At 43.6% G+C, this 18,881-nt stretch overlaps 1 protein-coding gene across 4 annotated transcripts in view; it reads right to left on the bottom strand.

Moving 5' to 3' along the window:
- The window catches only part of triobpb (TRIO and F-actin binding protein b), a 29,508-nt gene extending 13,861 nt beyond the window's left edge, over positions 1-15,647 (bottom strand). The window contains exons 1-13 of one of the 4 annotated variants that reach the window (XM_024390472.2): positions 15,389-15,647; positions 15,096-15,231; positions 14,611-14,688; positions 11,139-11,195; positions 10,485-10,553; positions 10,279-10,368; positions 8,467-8,576; positions 6,496-6,931; positions 5,577-5,820; positions 5,304-5,415; positions 2,722-2,881; positions 2,457-2,570; positions 1,414-1,500 (exon numbers count right to left, since the gene is read on the bottom strand). In XM_024390472.2, the coding sequence (XP_024246240.2) occupies positions 1,414-1,500; positions 2,457-2,570; positions 2,722-2,881; positions 5,304-5,415; positions 5,577-5,820; positions 6,496-6,931; positions 8,467-8,576; positions 10,279-10,368; positions 10,485-10,553; positions 11,139-11,195; positions 14,611-14,688; positions 15,096-15,231; positions 15,389-15,597 (1,902 nt within the window). In that variant the 5' untranslated portion in view covers positions 15,598-15,647. Of the gene's footprint in view, positions 1-1,413; positions 1,501-2,456; positions 2,571-2,721; positions 2,882-5,303; positions 5,416-5,576; positions 5,821-6,495; positions 6,932-8,466; positions 8,577-10,278; positions 10,369-10,484; positions 10,554-11,138; positions 11,196-12,772; positions 13,200-14,610; positions 14,689-15,095; positions 15,232-15,388 lie in introns of those variants that run through there. The other 3 variants (XM_024390471.2, XM_024390473.2, XM_024390474.2) reach the window with 3 other exon arrangements.
- Between the last annotated feature and the right edge of the window lie 3,234 nt (positions 15,648-18,881).

Below are 18,881 nucleotides of genomic sequence, written 5' to 3'. Positions count from 1 at the left end.
CCATTTTTTATAACTTGCAAAAAAAAAGTTTTTGCTTTGTCATTATTTATTGAACCTTTATAAGTCAGTTAAGAACCAATTCTTATTTACAATGACGGCATACAATTATGGGGTATTGTGTGTAGATTGATGAGGATTTTTTTATATTTTTTAAATGTTCAATCAATGACAGCCTAATCAATTTTAGGCTGTCAGGTAACAAAATGTGGGAAAAGTCAAGGTCAAGGAATACTTTCCAAATGCACTATGTCGTGGCTGAATCAGAATTAGTTGGGTAACATAGATAAATAAGATGTTTTATTTACATAATGCTTGTGTGAGATATTTGTCATTAGGATGTTTTCTTTTGGCAGTTGCATTTTCCTCTCTCTTCTCCAGGGCTTAGTCACTAGGGGCCCAGAAGGGAGAGGTCAGGCTTGTCTTCATATGTCAATGTATCTGTTAAACCATGTGATGCTATGGAGAATATCAGAAGGGGAGGAGGACAGAATGGAGGCTTGTCTTCTTATGGGAATGTGTCTGTAACTATTGTATGTCCCCTCTGAGGTTGCCCTTATCTTAATCTAGTATATGACCTAAGAGGCTCACTGTCTTTTCTGATCTTGTCCAGGAGGGGGTGTATTTGAGATGGGGGTATCTAGAATTGACAATTGATATATGCCATTGGATAAGGTAATGGTTTGGTACTATGTTGTACCAAGAACGAGATAAGAACTTCGTTTAGGAGACCAAACTGAACGATAATTTATAGCTAATGCTGTCTGGCTATGGGATACTCCTCTCTCAAGTAAAGTCTTCATTTGTAATGTTCCTAAGATCTGTGTTTCGTCATGCGAGTTGAGATGGGTGTGTCTTGGCTATAAATGATACTAAGAATTGTTTTGTAAGCACTCTCAGAGAATTCATTTATAGACACTGAATTGATCTGAGAGTCAAACAGGGTTATGGTTAAGCTCATATAATTAAAAGATGGACTTTATAATATAACTCTGACTTGTGTGTGGTTTGCTCTCTCAATGTTTAGTAATACAGGAAATTACCACAACAACTGTATGAACTTTCATTATCTTCCCTGCTCACGAGGGAGAGAAATTAGAAAATATCTTAGTTTTTGGTCATGAAACTACAAAGCAATATTTCCTACATTTACAAAAGGTAAACAATTTCTCCAAAATGAAACAAAGTGCTGATATTAGTTGGCAGGGGTCTTTACTTCCACATTCTGTGTTTTGATGCATTTCTAATACCTTTTAATACTTCTTCTGGTAGATGTTCTGACCGGGCAGAATTATAATGCATGTCTTCCGGCCACATCGATACACACGCATCATTTGTGACGTTGTCAGCCAACCCGTCTACAGATGACAACATTAGACCTTTATGCCTGCACACAAATACACAGTGAACCAGTACCGTGTTCAGGAACTGAAGTTCGTTCCTCAGACAGCTGATCTCCTTGTGCAAGTACTGCACCTCATTCTCCTTCACCCTGAGAAGAACCTGTGACAAAACAAAATAATATTATTACAAGCTAACAAGAGTAATAAACCCAACATCTAAGACACTGAGCAAACAAATAGCAACTGTCCATAAAAACATTATTTAGAACATTTACTCTGTCAAAATTGACTACAAAGTGTAAATAGGATGATTTTGGTCATAAAGTCAGTCTCATCCAAAATAGAGTTTTGTGAGACTTGTCGTCGTAACCGCAACTCAGCGTAAACGAAGGTTGGGTTTGTTTCAATCCTGCCCACATCTGGTAATCATCAATTCAGAGTACAGTAGCACGCAACCCGATCGTAATGCCTGTGGCAACTGTGGGTTCACTAGTTGGGGACCATTGGTAAATTACACAATGTACATGGAAAAATATGTTAAAGTCCAATAGCTCCAAATTTCAGTGACTTAACCTCCAAATATAAATTGTATTAATTCAACTAGCCCCGGAGTTAGGCTATCCAAAGTCAAACCAATTTTGCCACGGTCGCACAATAGCCGACTGAAGCTAAGTGGCAAAATAACTCACTCTTCCCACCTGCAAACACACACACACACATATCAAACCACAACCCAAAACAACTCTCGGTTGAATTTAGTCATGGCCACTAGCATTTCTTAAATGAACCAAATCTAAAAACTAGGCCAAATCAGGAAGTGCAGTCACCCTTTAACAAATTAACTTGTGTGTTATAAACACCTTTGGTGTCTCCATGGGGCACAGCGTCCAACAGGGGGCGGTGTTTCAGTGTACAGTCAATGATGCATTTATGTAAAAATTCACACCACACGTTCAAGGCATTGCCCTACATAGTAACCAACTGCACGCTGCCTTTCATAATCCCTTCCCTTTCAATTCAAACATGAGAAGTGCCCCCTATGTCACTGTTGTAGGTAGAGAGGCTTATGGTTGAGGGGCTCTCTACATCTTATCTCCTCTCCTCTTCCTGACCCACCTCCAGCTCACAGGACGGCCTGTCCTGGTTGTTATGGGAAACACCCTCCGACCCCTGGCCCGTGACGATGGAGCGCATGCGGCTGATCTCCTCTGTCAAACGGGCCTGTAGGTCCTGAAAGGTGAAAACATTGACAGTATTTGAGCATACTGACAAACCGCTAAATGTGTCATATGGATAGGCATTGCTTGTCTATAACAGAAAAGTGTTAGGGTAGAGTAGGCTAAATGCACAGGACCAGCTGACCTCCAGACTCCTGGCTCACCTGGTTCTCTTTCCTCAGCTGCTCCAGCTCGCTCTCCTTGCGAGTAATGTCTTTCTCCCTCTCCCCGTTGCTCTGCTCAGCCCTGTTCAGCTCCAGACACTTCTGGGAGTACCTCTCAGACAGGCCAGACAGCTCCCTCTGCAGGGCCTGGGTCTCTAACCTGAGGGGACGAGAGAGGATAAAAACATTTAATTTATATCAACTGTATATTACAGTAAATACTATATTATGCCAGAGATTGAAAGCAAAACTGGAGACAATACTGGTATTCTGTAGAAAACTTGACACACTGCACTGGCTGTGCACAGTCAAAACAGTAGCAGCCATGTTGTGTTTACATGGCAGACCATTACATGAATAACAGTCTTTCAAAAAATCTAACCGTGAAAATGGTGGTGAGGGTGGGTGTGCTTTGTTCTGATGAATTCTGTTTTAATTTTGGTACAACAGTGGTTTGGTACAAACATTTTGGTACAACAGTGGTTTAGATGGAAACCTCTGCCCACACCTATTAACCACAAATGCAAAAAGAAAATCATAATTGACACACACACACACGTAATGTCATGTTCATTAACATTGTATGCGCAACAGATCCATTGACCTTTTGCACATCGTTACAGCCGGAATTTGAAATAGATTAAATTGTGTCACTGGCTTACACACAATACCACAATGTCAAAGTAGAATTATGTTTTTAGAATTTAACAAATTAATCAAATATGAAAAGCTGAAATGTCTTAAGTCAGTAAGTTTTCAACCCCTTTGTATTGGCATGCCTAAATACATTCAGGTGTAAAAATGGGCTTAACAAGTCACATAATAAGTTGCATGGACTCAGTGTTTAATATGGTTTTTGAATGACTACCTCAAATACTATTATCTGTAAGGTCCCTCAGTCGAGCAGTGAATTTCAAACAGATTCAACAACAAAGACCAGGGAGGTTTTCCAATACCTCGTAAAGAGCACCTATCGGTAGATGGGTAAAAACAACAACATTGAATATCCCTTTGAGCATGGTGAAGTTATTAATTACAATTTGGATGGTGTATCATTACACCCAGTCACTACAAAAGATACAGGCATCCTTCCTAACTCAGTTTCCAGAGAGGAAGGACACCTCTCAGGGAATTCACCATGAGACCAATGGTGACTTCAACAGAGTTTAATGGCTGTGATGGGAGAAAACTGAGGATGAATCAACATTGTAGTTACTCCACAATACTAACCTAAATGACAGAATGAAAAGGAAGCCTGTACATCAAGGGTGATCAATGGAAACAGGATGCACCAGAGCTTAATTTCAAGTCTCATAGCAAAGGGTCTGAATATTTTTGTTAAAAAAAAATGCAAAAAATGTCTAAAAACCTGTTTTCGCTTAGTCACTATGGGGTAGTTTGTTAAGAGTGCTGAGAATTTTTTTTTTCCCCTTCCATTTTTAGAGGGCTTTAAAACTTATGGCTTGAACCCTGCTAACGGGATCGATGTGACAACAGCCAGTGAATGTGCAGGGCGCCAAATTCAAAACAGAAATCTCATAATTACAATTCCTCAAACATAGAAGTATTTTACACCATTTTAAAGATAAACTTGTTAATCCCACCACAGTGTCCGATTTCAAAAAGTCTTTACGACGAAAACACACCAAACGATTGTTAGGTCTGCACCTAGTCACAGAAAAACACAGCCATTTTTCCAGCCATAGAGAAGTCACAAAAAGCAGAAATAGAGATAAAATGAATCACTAATGATGATCTTCATCAGATGACACTCATAGGACTTCATGTATGTATTGTTCGATAAAGTTCATATTTATATACAAAAATCTGAGTTTACATTGGCGCGTTGTGTTTAGTAGTTCCAAAACATCCGGTGATTTTGCAGAGAGCCACATCAATTTACAGAAATACTCATTATAAACATTGATAAAAGATTAAACTATTATGCATGAAATTATAAATACACTTCTCCTTAATGCAACCGCTGTGTCAGATTTCGAAAAAGCTTTACTGAAAAAGGTGCCTTTTGTCAATGGCAACCCGGAACATGTCCCAGATCGTGTGATCATAGTCTTTAAGCAAGGATTCCGATTGGTCAGATCAGCAGTGAATAGACCTTAGCACGGGTACTTCCTGTTTGAGTTTCTGCCTATAGGGAGTAGCAAAAATGAGTCGTGATCCAATTTACCTAAGGGAGGTCGGGGGAGGGCTTGTAGCCCTACCGAAAGGGAGAGTAACAACGGTCGAGTTTTTAAAGTGCGAGTACTGCAGGTGATGTGTTGATAGAACGTCGGGGGCATTTTCCTCAGATTTTCTTTATTAAAGTCCCAGCTATAATAAATGCGGACTTGGGATATGCGTTTCCAGTTTGCACAAGGACCAGTGTAGCTCCTTGAGCGATTATGCAAATACATTTTTGGGGGGGGAAAGCAACATCGTCACCAACATTTTCTTGCATCCATCTGACCATGCAGACTGCAAAGTGAGTGGAAAGAAAGTGCTTGTGACTAAATTATGGTACAAAGGGTGTACTATGTATGTGAAGGTGTGTGTAAGGAATGGGTTGTGTTTTGAGCACTCACTGCTGCTGTGTGCGTAGGGTCTGTGTGTTGGCACTCCCTCCACCAAGCCTCTTTGCCTTCTCCACCTCTCTCTCCAGCTCCTCCTTGTGGGCCTTCTTCAGTGTCTCCATAACTAAACCACAGAGAGAAAGGGGAGGATGTGATGAAATGCTGTGGTGTTGACTGTTCCATTCTGACGTCACACGCCTCAAACAAAAGTCCTTGAATTGGGGTGCTATAATGACATCGATGTACAATTTTGACCCTTGACCCCATGATCCTGTGACCCCTGACCTTGTGCTGTGTCCTGGGTCTCCTCCCTCAGCACCCGGTCCCTGTCCCTCTCCAGCTCTCGGGTCTCGCGGGCATGCTGCTTCTGCAGCTCCTCCAGGACCTGTTTGTGGGCCCGCTCCATGGCCTGAAGGCTGCGGCCGCACGTTGCCTCCCGACCACAGCTACCTCCCCCCACCCCCCCCCCCCCACCACCACCACACCCTCCTCCCTGCAAACGCTCCAGCTGCTGCCTCAGAGACGCCACCTGAGTGTCACAAAGGTAGAGAGGCGGTAAAGCTCACTGAAAGAAAGGTAGAGGCGGCGGAGTATGTAATTACTGGGTTGAACCGAACTGACATGAGAGTAGTGAAGGGGGATTTGAATGCCATATTCCATGCAGTCATATCAATCCCACACATCAGGTCATGTGTCTCAAAGGGAATGTTAGGGTCTGTATGGATCATAGACAAAGGGACAGTGCAAGGAGTAAATTAATCTGGATCAGATTCCAGCAACCCCATGATATGATTGTATGGTCTGCACGAGTACTAAAACTACCCCTGTGAAGACACAGTAGTCAACAGCACACTATACAATGTTATCACAGGACACATCACTCAAAGATGGAATGAGACTTTCAGCAGTGTTTCCACTATCGACATCTGATAAACTCACAGTTCTAGAACCAGAGAAATGTCTTACTTTATTTTTCCGGGCAAACCGGTATTGCTAACTAAGCCCCTATTACACCCTCCTCCTTGGTATTTTGAAGGCTGACAGAGTCAGTATTACTGCAGAGGGCCTGATTACCATCCCGCATGCATAATAGAGCAAGCCTAGTGTTAAAGAGTTAAACTTCATCTGTAGGTGAATCATCTAGATGAAGAGTAAATTTGCATTTATTTATTGTGTTTGCAAATTGAAAAACATCTCCACGCACTACCTCCCTCTGCAGCGCCTCATTGGCTGGATGGCTGGACCGTGAGCCCATTGGCAGTAGTGACCTCATCTCCTTTAGTGGCAGCCGCTCAAACTCTGCCCACTTTTTCTCAATTTCCTCCTCTGCTCTTATCCTGGGGTCTGAGCCTACACCCGGCCCTTTCCTCGACAGCACCTGCTCCCATGTGCTACTGGTCACATCTCTGCTCCTCTCCTCCTGCCATTGGGCGTGCTCCCTGCCCTGCCCCTCTCCTGCCTCTCTCTGAGTGGCTGGCAGAGGGCTGGAGGGGACGGGCACCGGTGACAGCTCAACACAGTCAAATCGGCGTACAGAGGAGGTGGTGATTTCTGATCCGGCATCACCGTGGCGAGAAGGTGGTCGATGAGTGGAGGCCAGGGAGCGAGAGTTCTCCTTGTCACTACTGCCCTCGGGCAGTCTGGAGGAGAGGAAGGACAGGGAGAGACCAAGTCAGACAGAGAGAGCGCGCAGATTGATAAAGTGACAGTATAATAGGGCTGTGGCCGTCATTACATTTTGTCAGCCAGTTATTGTCATGCAAAAGGCTGCCTGTCTCACAGTAATTGACAGTTAATTAACAAACACATTTAGCACCAGGCCTCCACACATACAAGCCACTGATGCAGACCTTTGGAAAATCTAGATAAAAATAAAATGTAATAAAACATACACCATCACAATAATCCATTATTTATTTTAGTCCGGTCTAAAGAAACAAGTTAACAAGATGTATTTCAGGAGAACAGAATAGGAGTTGGCCTACTGCATGTTATGCCTGGCTATGCTCCATGCCATAGACTTGTTCATTAGGCTGAAAAGATATGCTTATAAGTCCTGTGCCATCATTTTATATTTTATGATTTTATACTTAGAAGAATATAATTTAACTTAGCTGAATAAAATAGAAAGTATATTTCTCCCCATTAGGAACGAGTGCGTATATGAGCTTAAAAGCAATAATTTGAAACAGGTCCTATACACTAAATGTATAGTTATTTGGCAACTTTAGTTGTGAATGATACAAACATTAGAAATCAAAACGTATATGGGCTGCATGATGTGACTACAGGCTATTGAGGATTTGAGAAAGTAGCAAAAAAAAGGTTTGCAGTCTGCTCCTTGCCTCAGGCTGCACAACCGTTGTCTCACCAAGTGAGTATTCTATAGGCTAGACCAATTAGGTATCAAATACATCTTAAATCAGTTTTTAAATGTTTTTCTGCCATGTGTAACATACAGTAGGCTATGTATTGTATAACTGCTCAATCAATTTTAATTCAGGGTTTTTGTTCTGGCTTGGGCTCATATAGGCCTATGCATAAGCTCAAATATGAGTATGGGTGTTGTGAATGAATCTTAGAAAGCACTGTCCATTTCCTTGTGTTAGGCTTTGAACCAACATCCACAACGACCATGTTTCACTCTCAGTTTCAACCTGCTGTTGAACTTCTTTCTTCAAATTGATCATCACAGTAAGGTGAATTTTAAAAGCATGAGACTGTTTTGATGATTAGTGTTGGATGTGACTTTTGATTGCGTTTGAATTGCTGTCAGAGTGGTTAGAGGGACAATAGAGCCCCGAGTACCAGGTCATTAGGACCTGATGGTTGTTAGCAACTTGGGTACTACCAAAGCACGTCCCAAGTACATAAGAGGAGATTACCATGACTCAACTGTCACGTGTAATTTTACTGCGGTCATGACTAATGACTGCCGGTGTGGCGGTAATATGGTCACCGCAATAGCCCTATCACACAATATCACTACATAAAAGAAATCCCTGGTGATTCACTATGTAAGCAACATAACATTACAAATGATTAATGAGACAAAGTAATCCACAACTGCCCAAGGACTTAGTAGCCCACCTGTACACCAGTATAAGAAAACAATAGGCCTCTTTATGTGACTTGTGTATTTGCCAGCTGGGACACAGAGGGAGGAGGAACTCACTGTGTAAGGTCTGGAGAGCTGCTGGGCCGAACACTCTTCCTCAAAACCTCAATCCAGTTCCTCCTGATCCCTGCAGTCATAGCTGACAGTGTGACAACTGCCTCCCTCGTCTGACCGACAGAGAGTAGAGTAAGAAATGGAAAGGGTGTGGTGAGGGGAAGAGAAGGAGAAAGAGATCATTCAAATACCTGTCACTCATCCTCACATAACATAGAAAATACACTACTCAAAAAAATAAAGGGAACACTTAAACAACACAATGTAACTCCAAGTCAATCACACTTCTATGAAATCAAACTGTCCACTTAGGAAGCAACACTGATTGACAATAAATTTCACATGCTGTTGTGCAAATGGAATAGACAACCGGTGGAAATTATAGGCAATTAGCAAGACACCCCCAATAAAGGAGTGGTTCTGCAGGTGGGGACCACAGACCACTTCTCAGTTCCTATGCTTCCTGGCTGATGTTTTGGTCACTTTTGAATGCTGGCGGTGCTTTCACTCTAGTGGTAGCATGAGACGGAGTCTACAACCCACACAAGTGGCTCAGGTAGTGCAGCTCATCCAGGATGGCACATCAATGCGAGCTGTGGGAAGAAGGTTTGCTGTGTCTGTCAGCGTAGTGTCCAGAGCATGGAGGCGCTACCAGGACACAGGCCAGTACATCAGGAGACGTGGAGGAGGCCAACAACCCAGCAGCAGGACCGCTACCTCTGCCTTTGTGCAAGGAAGAGCAGGAGGGGCACTGCCAGAGCCCTGCAAAATGACCTCCAGCAGGCCACAAATGTGCATGTGTCTGCTCAAACGGTCAGAAACAGACTCCATGAGCGTGGTATGAGGGTCCGACGTCCACAGGTGGGGTTTGTGCTCACAGCTCAACACCGTGCAGGACGTTTGGCGTTTGCCAGAGAACACCAAGATTGGCAAATTCACCACTGGCGCCCTGTGCTCTTCACAGATGAAAGCAGGTTCACACTGAGCACATGTGACAGACGTGACAGTCTGGAGACGCAGGCAGCAGAACGTTCTCCACGGCAACATCCTCCAATATGACCGGTTTGGCGGTGGATCGTCATGGTGTGGGGTGGCATTTCTTTGGGGGGCCGCACAGCCCTCCATGTGCTCGCCAGAGGTAGTCTGACTGCCATTAGGTACCTAGATGAGATCCTCAGACCCCTTGTGAGACCATATGCTGGTGCGGTTGTCCCTGGGTTCCTCCTAATGCAAGACAATGCTAGACCTCATGTGGCTGGAGTGTGTCAGCAGTTCCTGAAAGAGGAAGGCATTGATGCTATGGACTGGCCCGCCCGTTCCCCAGACCTGAATCCAATTGAGCACATCTGGGACATCATGTCTCGCTCCATCCACCAACGCCACGTTGCACCACAGACTGTCCAGGAGTTGGAGGATGCTTTAGTCCAGGTCTGGGAGGAGATCCCTCAGGAGACCATCCGCCACCTCATCAGGAGCATGCCCAGGCATTGTAGGGAGGTCATACAGGCACGTGGAGGCCAAATACTACTGAGCCTCATTTTGATTTGTTTTAAGGACATTACATCAAAGTTGGATCAGCCTGTAGTGTGGTTTTCCACTTTCATTTTGAGTGTGACTCCAAATCCAGACCTCCATGGGTTGATAAATTTGATTTCCATTGATAATTTTTGTGTGATTTTGTTGTGAGCCCATTCAAATATGTGAAGAAAAAAGTAATTAATAAGAATTTCATTCATTCAGATCTAGGATGTGTTATTTTAGTGTTCCCTTTATTTTTTTGAGCAGTGTAATTGGAACAGTGAAAAACACACTCACCTGTATTTGAAATCCATAGTTCTTCTCTACATCAAACTCAGACACTTTTACACAAGACTTCAGGTCAACCTCCCCATCCAGATCATCCTTCTGTAAGACACAGTTAGGAACAAACAAGACTACAGACACATATCAATAACTCACAATGTATCCCTAAGACAATTATTGGAATAGTCAAAATAACTTTGAAGCCATTGAAAACGTACCTCCTCCGCCCCAGAGTCTCTGTAGTACCTCAGACCAGCATCGGTCAACACAAACCAGTGCTTCTTCCACTGCAGACAGACAAGCCACCAGTTAAACCAGCACTATTCGACCAATCCGACAGATTAATGCACACAAGCAGCTAAGTGACAGTTCACAGCCAGACATCATTCAAATCAAGTTAACATGGACCAATGAAACCTATGGAGTACACAGTGTTTAAGACATTATGACAAGTATAAAAGAGTGCTTAAAGTGATGTATGGGTCATCTGAGTGTTTGTACTGTGAATTCAAAATGAGTTCAAACATAACATACAAGCCTAGCACACAGATGATACAATGAGCCACAAGCTCATGAGGACGTTTCATACTCAGTCTTATCCTGCTAGAACATACCGGTTGTGCCTGCCTGGGCACACCAAGCTATTACTGGGATAACACATGGATAGTCTGCAGCTATCGCCTTACGCACAAGCTTTCTCATTAGGAGAGAGGGAAAGAGGGCGAGAGAAAGGAGGAGAGGAATCCAACAAGAAAGCAGAAGGGAAGAGTGCTAGAAAGAAAGAAGAAAACAGATAAACAAGTGATACATGACTCCTGACTAAATAAGACAAGAAAGAAAGTGATAAGAAATGAAGAAAATTTTGACTTCACCTCTCCATTCTCATCCAGTTTTGACATCCATCCCTTCTTGAAGTTAAGGAGGTCAGGCTACAAGAAAAGACAAAGTGTCAGGTTAACGGAACCGTTTTGAAGAAGTGAGACAAACACAAAAGTAGAACAAAGGATGCCAGTGTAGGATGTTCACAATACAAAGACCAACAGGCGTTTCATGCAGTTAATGCACCATGGCAAACGCCTACGTGTACATTCAAATGTGGTAGGACATGGAAGTTGAGGGTTTTTAGAAGTGTTAAAGGCAAGAACAAAAAAGCATGCCTTTGGGTGATGAGAGAAGACAGAAAAAAAAGATTGCCAAGGTAACAGTCATATAATCAACGTAGACATGGGGAACAAGAGCAGAACACCATGTAGAGAGATTTGCAAGGTCATTAAATCTACAGTCAGAATGAGACCAGAGGTTTCACCATCTACATCACTAATACTGTAACAGCTTCTAGGGTTCAAACATGGATTATAGATTTAAAAATCAGACTCATGTGTTACTGATATTTAACCACTGCAGCCTCAACTATTTCTAGGAATCCTTTCAGTTTGAGGGTGGGGGGAGCAGAGGGAAAACCTGTGAGGTAGTTTACAGAGGTGATCCTGGATCAAGATTAGGAAACTTATTCCATCTACATTCCTCAGTGTGGGTCTTGATCTCCTTCAACCCTCCATCACTGCCTGTTCTCACTGTAATTCATAAGTTGTCACGTTGTAACCACCACTGTGCTTTGTTCCAGCAAAACCATGACAAGGTCTGAGGAGCATTAACAGGCAGATGTATGGTTACAGCATGAGGTAGACTTAGAATGACCTTCCCATGAGTTGACTAATGATAATCAAATGTGTCATTGTGGTAACTATGAGCATACTGGTGTGTGTATGTGTGTCTCAAAACATTTACCCTACAAATGCTTTAATATAGTTTTGAAATGAGATGCAATAAACTAATAGTTGGCAACAACAGGAAACATTGTTGACAAGCTGTTAACATAGACGTTTTTCGAAGTGCCAGGATGAGGACGACCCACCTGCACAGAATTATACCCTTAAAAACACTTGCTTATTAATTTGAAGAAGGGATAAACTATATGTTGTTTGAATAATCATGCATTTATAGATTCCTCAAAGGCCAATTACAAAGATTCTAAATTATAAGGGATCTAACAAAACAAACGATTGGGGTGAGGTGTTCGTTTGCACATGCAAACAGTCAACATATGGAGCTCAATGTTGCTCCAATTCAATTGACACTTAAGAACTGTAAACAATTGGATAACCCTAATGCGCTGACATAAATACAATACGCATACATTTTTCATTAGCCCTGGCAGCCCTTGGCAATGGCATAAATTAAAGCCACAGGTACGCAAAAAACAACGTGATGTATAGAAAACTATAAAACGAAGAATTAAAGGCCACGAAACACAAGAATACAGACACACCCACTCCCCGAATTAAAAATGTAACCATTTTAACCCCAATGTTCCATGTTGCCTAGTGGTTTCCGCGAACAATTAAACATTCTTGCAACAATGTCTTGGAACACGGTTCAGTTATAGGCTCAAAAAAAATGGAAATGTAATTCAAGTCGTGGCATCAAGGCACAAGAGCAAACGTACCGTCATGTTCGTAGGACCCAGAAGGCAGTTGAGAGAAAAACAAGTAAACACTTCAATAAAAAATATTGTTGCAATAGCCTACTCGTCCAACAACTTTATTTTGTACCAATGTGATCGGGGTTGAATAATTATTGCTTCGGTTTTCTACCTGCTGACCCGTTCGCTTAAAAACTTGTCTGCCTAGCAGGAAGGCTAAAAAATAAAACAAACCCCGCCATTTCTACCCATCTTGGTCGGTGAAACGTATCTTATCGATCAAATGTATTTCCCATGGACTATTTCAACAGAAACTGAAGATCATAGACGTCGTTGACACATACAACTCTTGAAAGACACAATTTCACAACTTTCCTGCCGTTTGTTACGATGTTTTTCGTTCTACACTCTCGCCCTGTTTACCACTTCCTGGGCAGATCTGTAAGAATCGTTTGAGCAAACGAGCTAACCAATCAAGTGATCAGTAGGCTTCTCAGAATACTTGAATATTGAAATATAGACTGTACACTGCCAAAAAAGCAACCAATGACACCTACTTCCAGACCACATAGCTTCTACTAAAATACACATCAAAGCATTTATGACATTCCTTAGTTGAGTAGCTAGATTCTTTATGTTGACTAGGTCAAATCTTGGGAGGTTTAGAAGGTTATTTTACGCCGATTCTCATGCAAAACGTTTATTAAACGGTTGCAAAAGGTATGACACGGGAGGGACTTACCTGCATTTGTCCAATATAAACTATCGTTTAAGTTGCAAAACGTTCCCAACGGTTTGGACTAACAATTACACCCCAGGCCAAGAATTTGAAACACATGCCCCAGCAGCCACTGTAGACAAAGCTCATTCTATGAAATCCCAGTAGGGTTCAGGTGAAAGAAACAGACCTTACAACTCACCAGCTTACTTCAAAGTCTGAATTAAATTTAGGAATGTTAAAAGAAAGCATTGAAGTCACACTGCATTTGAATTGATAGAGCAGGCATATACCAGTTTATCACAACTTCTTGAATTCATAACCTGAATAAATAGACCGATATGTGTTTGTAACATTGTAAACAAAATAAACTGCAAGCAGGAGGAAAACATTGTAAAACGAAACATTCAGATTAGATATACTGTACACTAATAAGCATGTGAGTAAATAAATACTAGATGTTGACCATTATTCAAAGCAGCAACGGGACAATAAATATTAAAGCCAAAAAGCCCTTCTATAATAGAATCGGAGAAGGAAGTTTGGATGTGGGCAGGTGAATGTGCACACTGGCCTTTTCTCAATTGGATTTGCTCAACTTCTGCATCCTCTCTCCTCCATCCTCTCACCTCCTTTTGAAAAAGGTAAAAGATCATCGAGGAGAGGCAGTGTAGAGAGGGAACGTGTAGAATGTATAGATAAAACGATATGTAGTATATTGTTTTTAAACATCTTCATGCTTTTCTCCTCTGACAAAACGAAAGCTGGTTCAAAGGGGGTGTGGCAGATTTCTAATCATCTCTGCAAAAGACTCTGGTAGGATACACATGACTATCCTCGATGAAAGGTGGCTAACGAGAAGGACACTCTTCCGTTCGCCTAATAAGGAATTGACATCTCCTCAATCACAACGGTTTCCGGATCACGGAGGAGAGAGGATGGAGGACAGACTTTTACCCAAATGAGAAAAGGCATATAAATGCCATGCCCCTTAATAGAGGAAGTTTAGTTTATGTAAACTGAAGGAAAATTAGTCTGATGACCTGTGTACATAGGACACCTTCTGCATTAAATTAGACAACCTCCATAAAACAATGTACAATTTGATATAGGCTACAGAAAGCACACACAAGTAGACCTGTACCTGCATTTGTTCCAAGGAAGAGCTATGTTGTGCCCTCCATGGACTGGCCTCCTCCTCTATAGTGGGGCTGTGGGGCCTCTGTGAAGGAGGAGATTGTAATTATTAGTGTAAAAGTTTCTGGTGTTTTGTGGTGTAAAACTGAGTGGGTTGATTATAACACATCAACCCTGTTACCCATAGAGAGACAGGCTACACATTTTTAACATTTGTCATTTTTTGTGAAGTTTGCATTCAATTGTCACTCCGTGTTGCACACAAGAAGCTTCCAATCCCCCTGTCACAAGGGGATTTATGGCTGATTTAAGATGACATCGTCAACCCTGCTACTTTATTTGGCACTTACTATAGTTTTTTATTTAACTTCTTGAGATGGGAAAACTAGTTTTTCATGAAGTTGAACATGTGCTCTTTATGACAGAATGTTAAAATTAGGTTAAATAAAACGTACACTTCTCAAAAGGCACTGAATTGGCGGAACGACTCACCTGCGTTTGCAAAGAGGTGGACGAGTGTGCTCGAGACAGTCTACCGCTGCTGCCATTATGCCATTCTATGTGGTTTCTCTCTAGGTCCCCTGAGTCATCTAGCCACTCTCTGGAGGGATGCTTGGAGAGGGAGTGGCTGAAACATCACACACGTGACTTTAGATACAACATATTAACACTTAAAAAACTGTCAGTGACACAATACTGATGTCACATCTGAAATACAGAGGGAGAAACCACTTATAACTTCTTCTTACAGCATTACCTTGCGGTCAACAATGGAAAACCCTAACCTTGCTGGTTTGAAGAGCTCCTGTCTCCCTGAGGGTAGATTTGGAGTCTGTCCCACATGACGAAGCCGCTCCCTTTGGAGGACAGGCTTGACCTTTGGTAGATCGGCCATCATGGCGTACTCTTCCCTATTCCTCTCCGTTGACTCCCCTGACAACTGGCCAGATTCCGAGGACTCCATGGAACTCTGGGACGAGGTGTGCCTTTGCATCTGAGGGGAGGGACTTAGGTTGCGGTTGGTCAATCCTTTTGTGTTTGGGGAGGAGCTACGAGTCTCCAGACCCTGCTTACTACTGTTACTCCTTGTGGTTTCCCAGGTGACAGCAGAGGCCCTCTGAGAGGGGGCAGATGTTTTGTTCTCTCTGCCTTCTCTGGATGGGGAGGTGCTATGTAGGAAGTGGGTGGAGCATCGCCAGGTGCCAGGGGAGGGGTTAGAGTCAGGCCAAGCATCACCGTAACTGTCTTTTCTCTGGTAAGAGAGGCTGGAGTCACCACCACTGGTGGTTTTCCTGAGGAGTGACTGACCTGGTGGGTCATTGCGTCTTTTGGATGGAGTGGAGTTGTGACTGTCATGGCTCTGACCATTGAGGGCCCCACTCTTCTCAGATTTGTGCAGTAGTGATTGGCCGGGGGTGTCATGGCCCCTCCTTGAAGGGGAGGAGCTACGACTACCACAACTTTGACATCTGACAGAGCTGTTCGTCTCTGATTTACAAAGCAATGATTGGCCAGGGGCATCATAGTCCTTTCTCGAAGGGGAGGAGCTCCGAATGTCTTGACTTTGACTATTCAGGTAGTTTTTGGATTCACTTTTGCGCAGTGATGACTGGCTCGGTGTATCATAGCCTCTCCTAGAGGGAGAGGAGGTAGGACGATCACGACTTTGACTTCTGACAGAGCTGTTCGTCTCAGATTTACGAAGCAGTGATTGGCCAGGGGGATCATATCCCTTTCTCGAAGGGGAGGAGCTTCGACTGTCTCGACTTTGACTATTCAGGTAGCTGTTGGATTCATTTTTGCGCAGAGGTGACTGGCTAGGGGCATCATAGCCTTTCCTAGAGGGAGAGGAACTTCCACTGTCACGACCTCGACCATTTCCATAGCCACTTGTCTCACTTTTGCAGAGCAGGAATTGACAAGGAGTGTCAAAGCCATGTCTAGAAGGGGAAGAGCTACCACTTTCATAGGCATGAACATTTAAGTCATTCCTAGAAGCTGATTTCCGCAGAGATTGTCTTTCGGCATCATAACCCTCCCTAATGGGAGAGCCACACCGGCCGCCGTGTGGACTATGACCATTGAGAGAACTGTTTGTTTCAGATTTGCAAAGGAGGGACTGGCTGGTGGCATCGTAACTCCTCCTCGAAGGAGAAGAATTGCGACTTTCATGACCATGACCATTTATCAAGTTGTTCCCATCAGATTTGCGAAGCAGGATTTGGCTGGAGGTGTCATTAGCCCTCCTCGAAGGAGATGAGCTTCTGCTGTCACGGCCATTTAAGGAGTTACTTGTTTCAGATTTGCGCACCCGAGATTGTCTGGGGCTTTCGTAACCCCTCCTTGAAGGGGCGGAGCTTTGAGTGTCACGTCCACGACCATTTAAGGAGCTGTCTGTCTCATTCTTGCGCAATGCACTTTTAAAATATGCAACAGAGTTGACCTGTGATATGGAACCAACTGAACTGGCCATCGATATTACGTTTTTATTCAAGCCTCTAATATCAACACCTCGTCCATAAGACCTCTGGGGGGGACCTCTAGAAGTCTGGTCCCACCCCTGAGACAAGCCCTCAGAGTCTAAGCCCCGCCTGTTAAGGGAGGTGGTACATTCACTTCGTTTGAATGGGAAGGTGTTTGGTAAGGGTGAAGAGGAGCGGGACAGAGAGGTGCTTTGTCTCGATGAATTGAACTTCCCAGACTCCTGATAGGAAGGGGAGTTTCTTCTACTGTATGAGCTGTTGAACCCCCTCCGGTTAGTGGAGGCCAGGGATTCTGCTATCTTAAAAGGGGTGGGGCTTGGGGAGCGAGGGCCCACCTGAGCCTCAACTTCGATGGTGAGATCAAATGCGTCAGGAGGTTCAGGGATTTCCAGGGGCAGGTCTGGGTTTAGTATCTCTGGGTTTAACCTCTCCGAGGCCAGCCCCAGGTTAGGGTTCCTGAAGGGGATGGTAGCTTTGGGCTCAGGGCTTCGGTTGCTGTAGAGGGGGTGTCCCCTCTCTGAATGGCGGTAAACGGGAGGGGGGCTCTGATCCCTGAGAGAACGGGCTCCTCCCGCCCTCCCCAGAGAGAAGTAGCCACTTTCACGATTCCTTTCTTCTTTTAACCCTAAAAAAGAAAAACACTCCATCACATGGTATACTAAACACTGTAATTATTGTTACATTCCAAGGAGTTCTAAGGACGTCCACAACACAGTTCTACAAGATACTTCCACACTACTATCAATAAGTCCCACCTCAACCTGAACACAGGTACCTGACAACATCATCATGTAAATAACACCTATGGCTGTAATAGTATACATGTGGTTAAGTGCAGTCCTCACCTGAGTGTCTGCCAATCCTGCCCCTGCTGTTGTTGTCCTCCTCCATCCATGCTTTGGGGTTGGTTCGGTGGGGTGGTGGGTCCAGGTGGGTCATGGTGAGATGGGTTGAGCGGTGCCGGAGAGGCAGGTAGTCGTCCTCTGCACTGATGGAGCCACTGAGATCAGCGTAGACACTCTGGTCCCGACAGCTGGAAGAGGAGATAGTGTGAAGAGGAGATGGTGAAATAATGGTGGAGAGAGGGAGAGAATGAGGGAGTGAGAAAGTATACAGTTGAAGTCGGAAGTTTACATGCACTTAGGTTGGAGTCATTAAAACTCATTTTTCAACCATTCCACTAATGTCTTGTTAACAAACTATAGTTTTGGCAAGTCGGTTAGGACATCTACTTTGTGCATGACTGTCACAACTTCCGCCGAAGTCGGTCCCTCTCCTTGTTCGGGCGGTGTTCAGCGGTCGACATCACCGACCTTCTAGCCATCACTGATAAAATGTTCCATTTTCCATTGGTTTTGTCTTGTCTTCCTTCACACCTGGTTCCAATCCCATCAATTACATGTTGTGTATTTAACCCTCTGTTTCCCCTCATGTCCTTGTCGGAGATTGTTTTGTTTGTATGTGATGTGCATTTTAGTGTTGGTGTGCGACGGGTTTTGTACCCATATTGTTATTTTGTACATTTTGGTTGTTTTGGAGTTTGGTCAGAATTTATTAAACAACTCCGTTAATAGCAAGTTCGTTGTCCTGTGCCTGACTTCCCTGCCACCAATATGCACCCCTTACAGAATCTCCAACCACCTATGGAGTCAGCAGGAGAAGGTACCCCGGCCATGAAGGTGGAGGAGCACGTCCAGGAGCATGCGGTAATGCTTTACCATCTGGGCGCCGCCATGGATCGTGTTGTCCAGACAATGGACCGCTGGGAGAGACAGGGAGTTCTTCCAGTGCCTCC

This window comes from Oncorhynchus tshawytscha, linkage group LG27, assembly GCF_018296145.1.
Source record: "Oncorhynchus tshawytscha isolate Ot180627B linkage group LG27, Otsh_v2.0, whole genome shotgun sequence".
NCBI lineage: Eukaryota > Metazoa > Chordata > Actinopteri > Salmoniformes > Salmonidae > Oncorhynchus > Oncorhynchus tshawytscha.
This window is presented reverse-complemented; position numbering and strand designations above follow the sequence as displayed.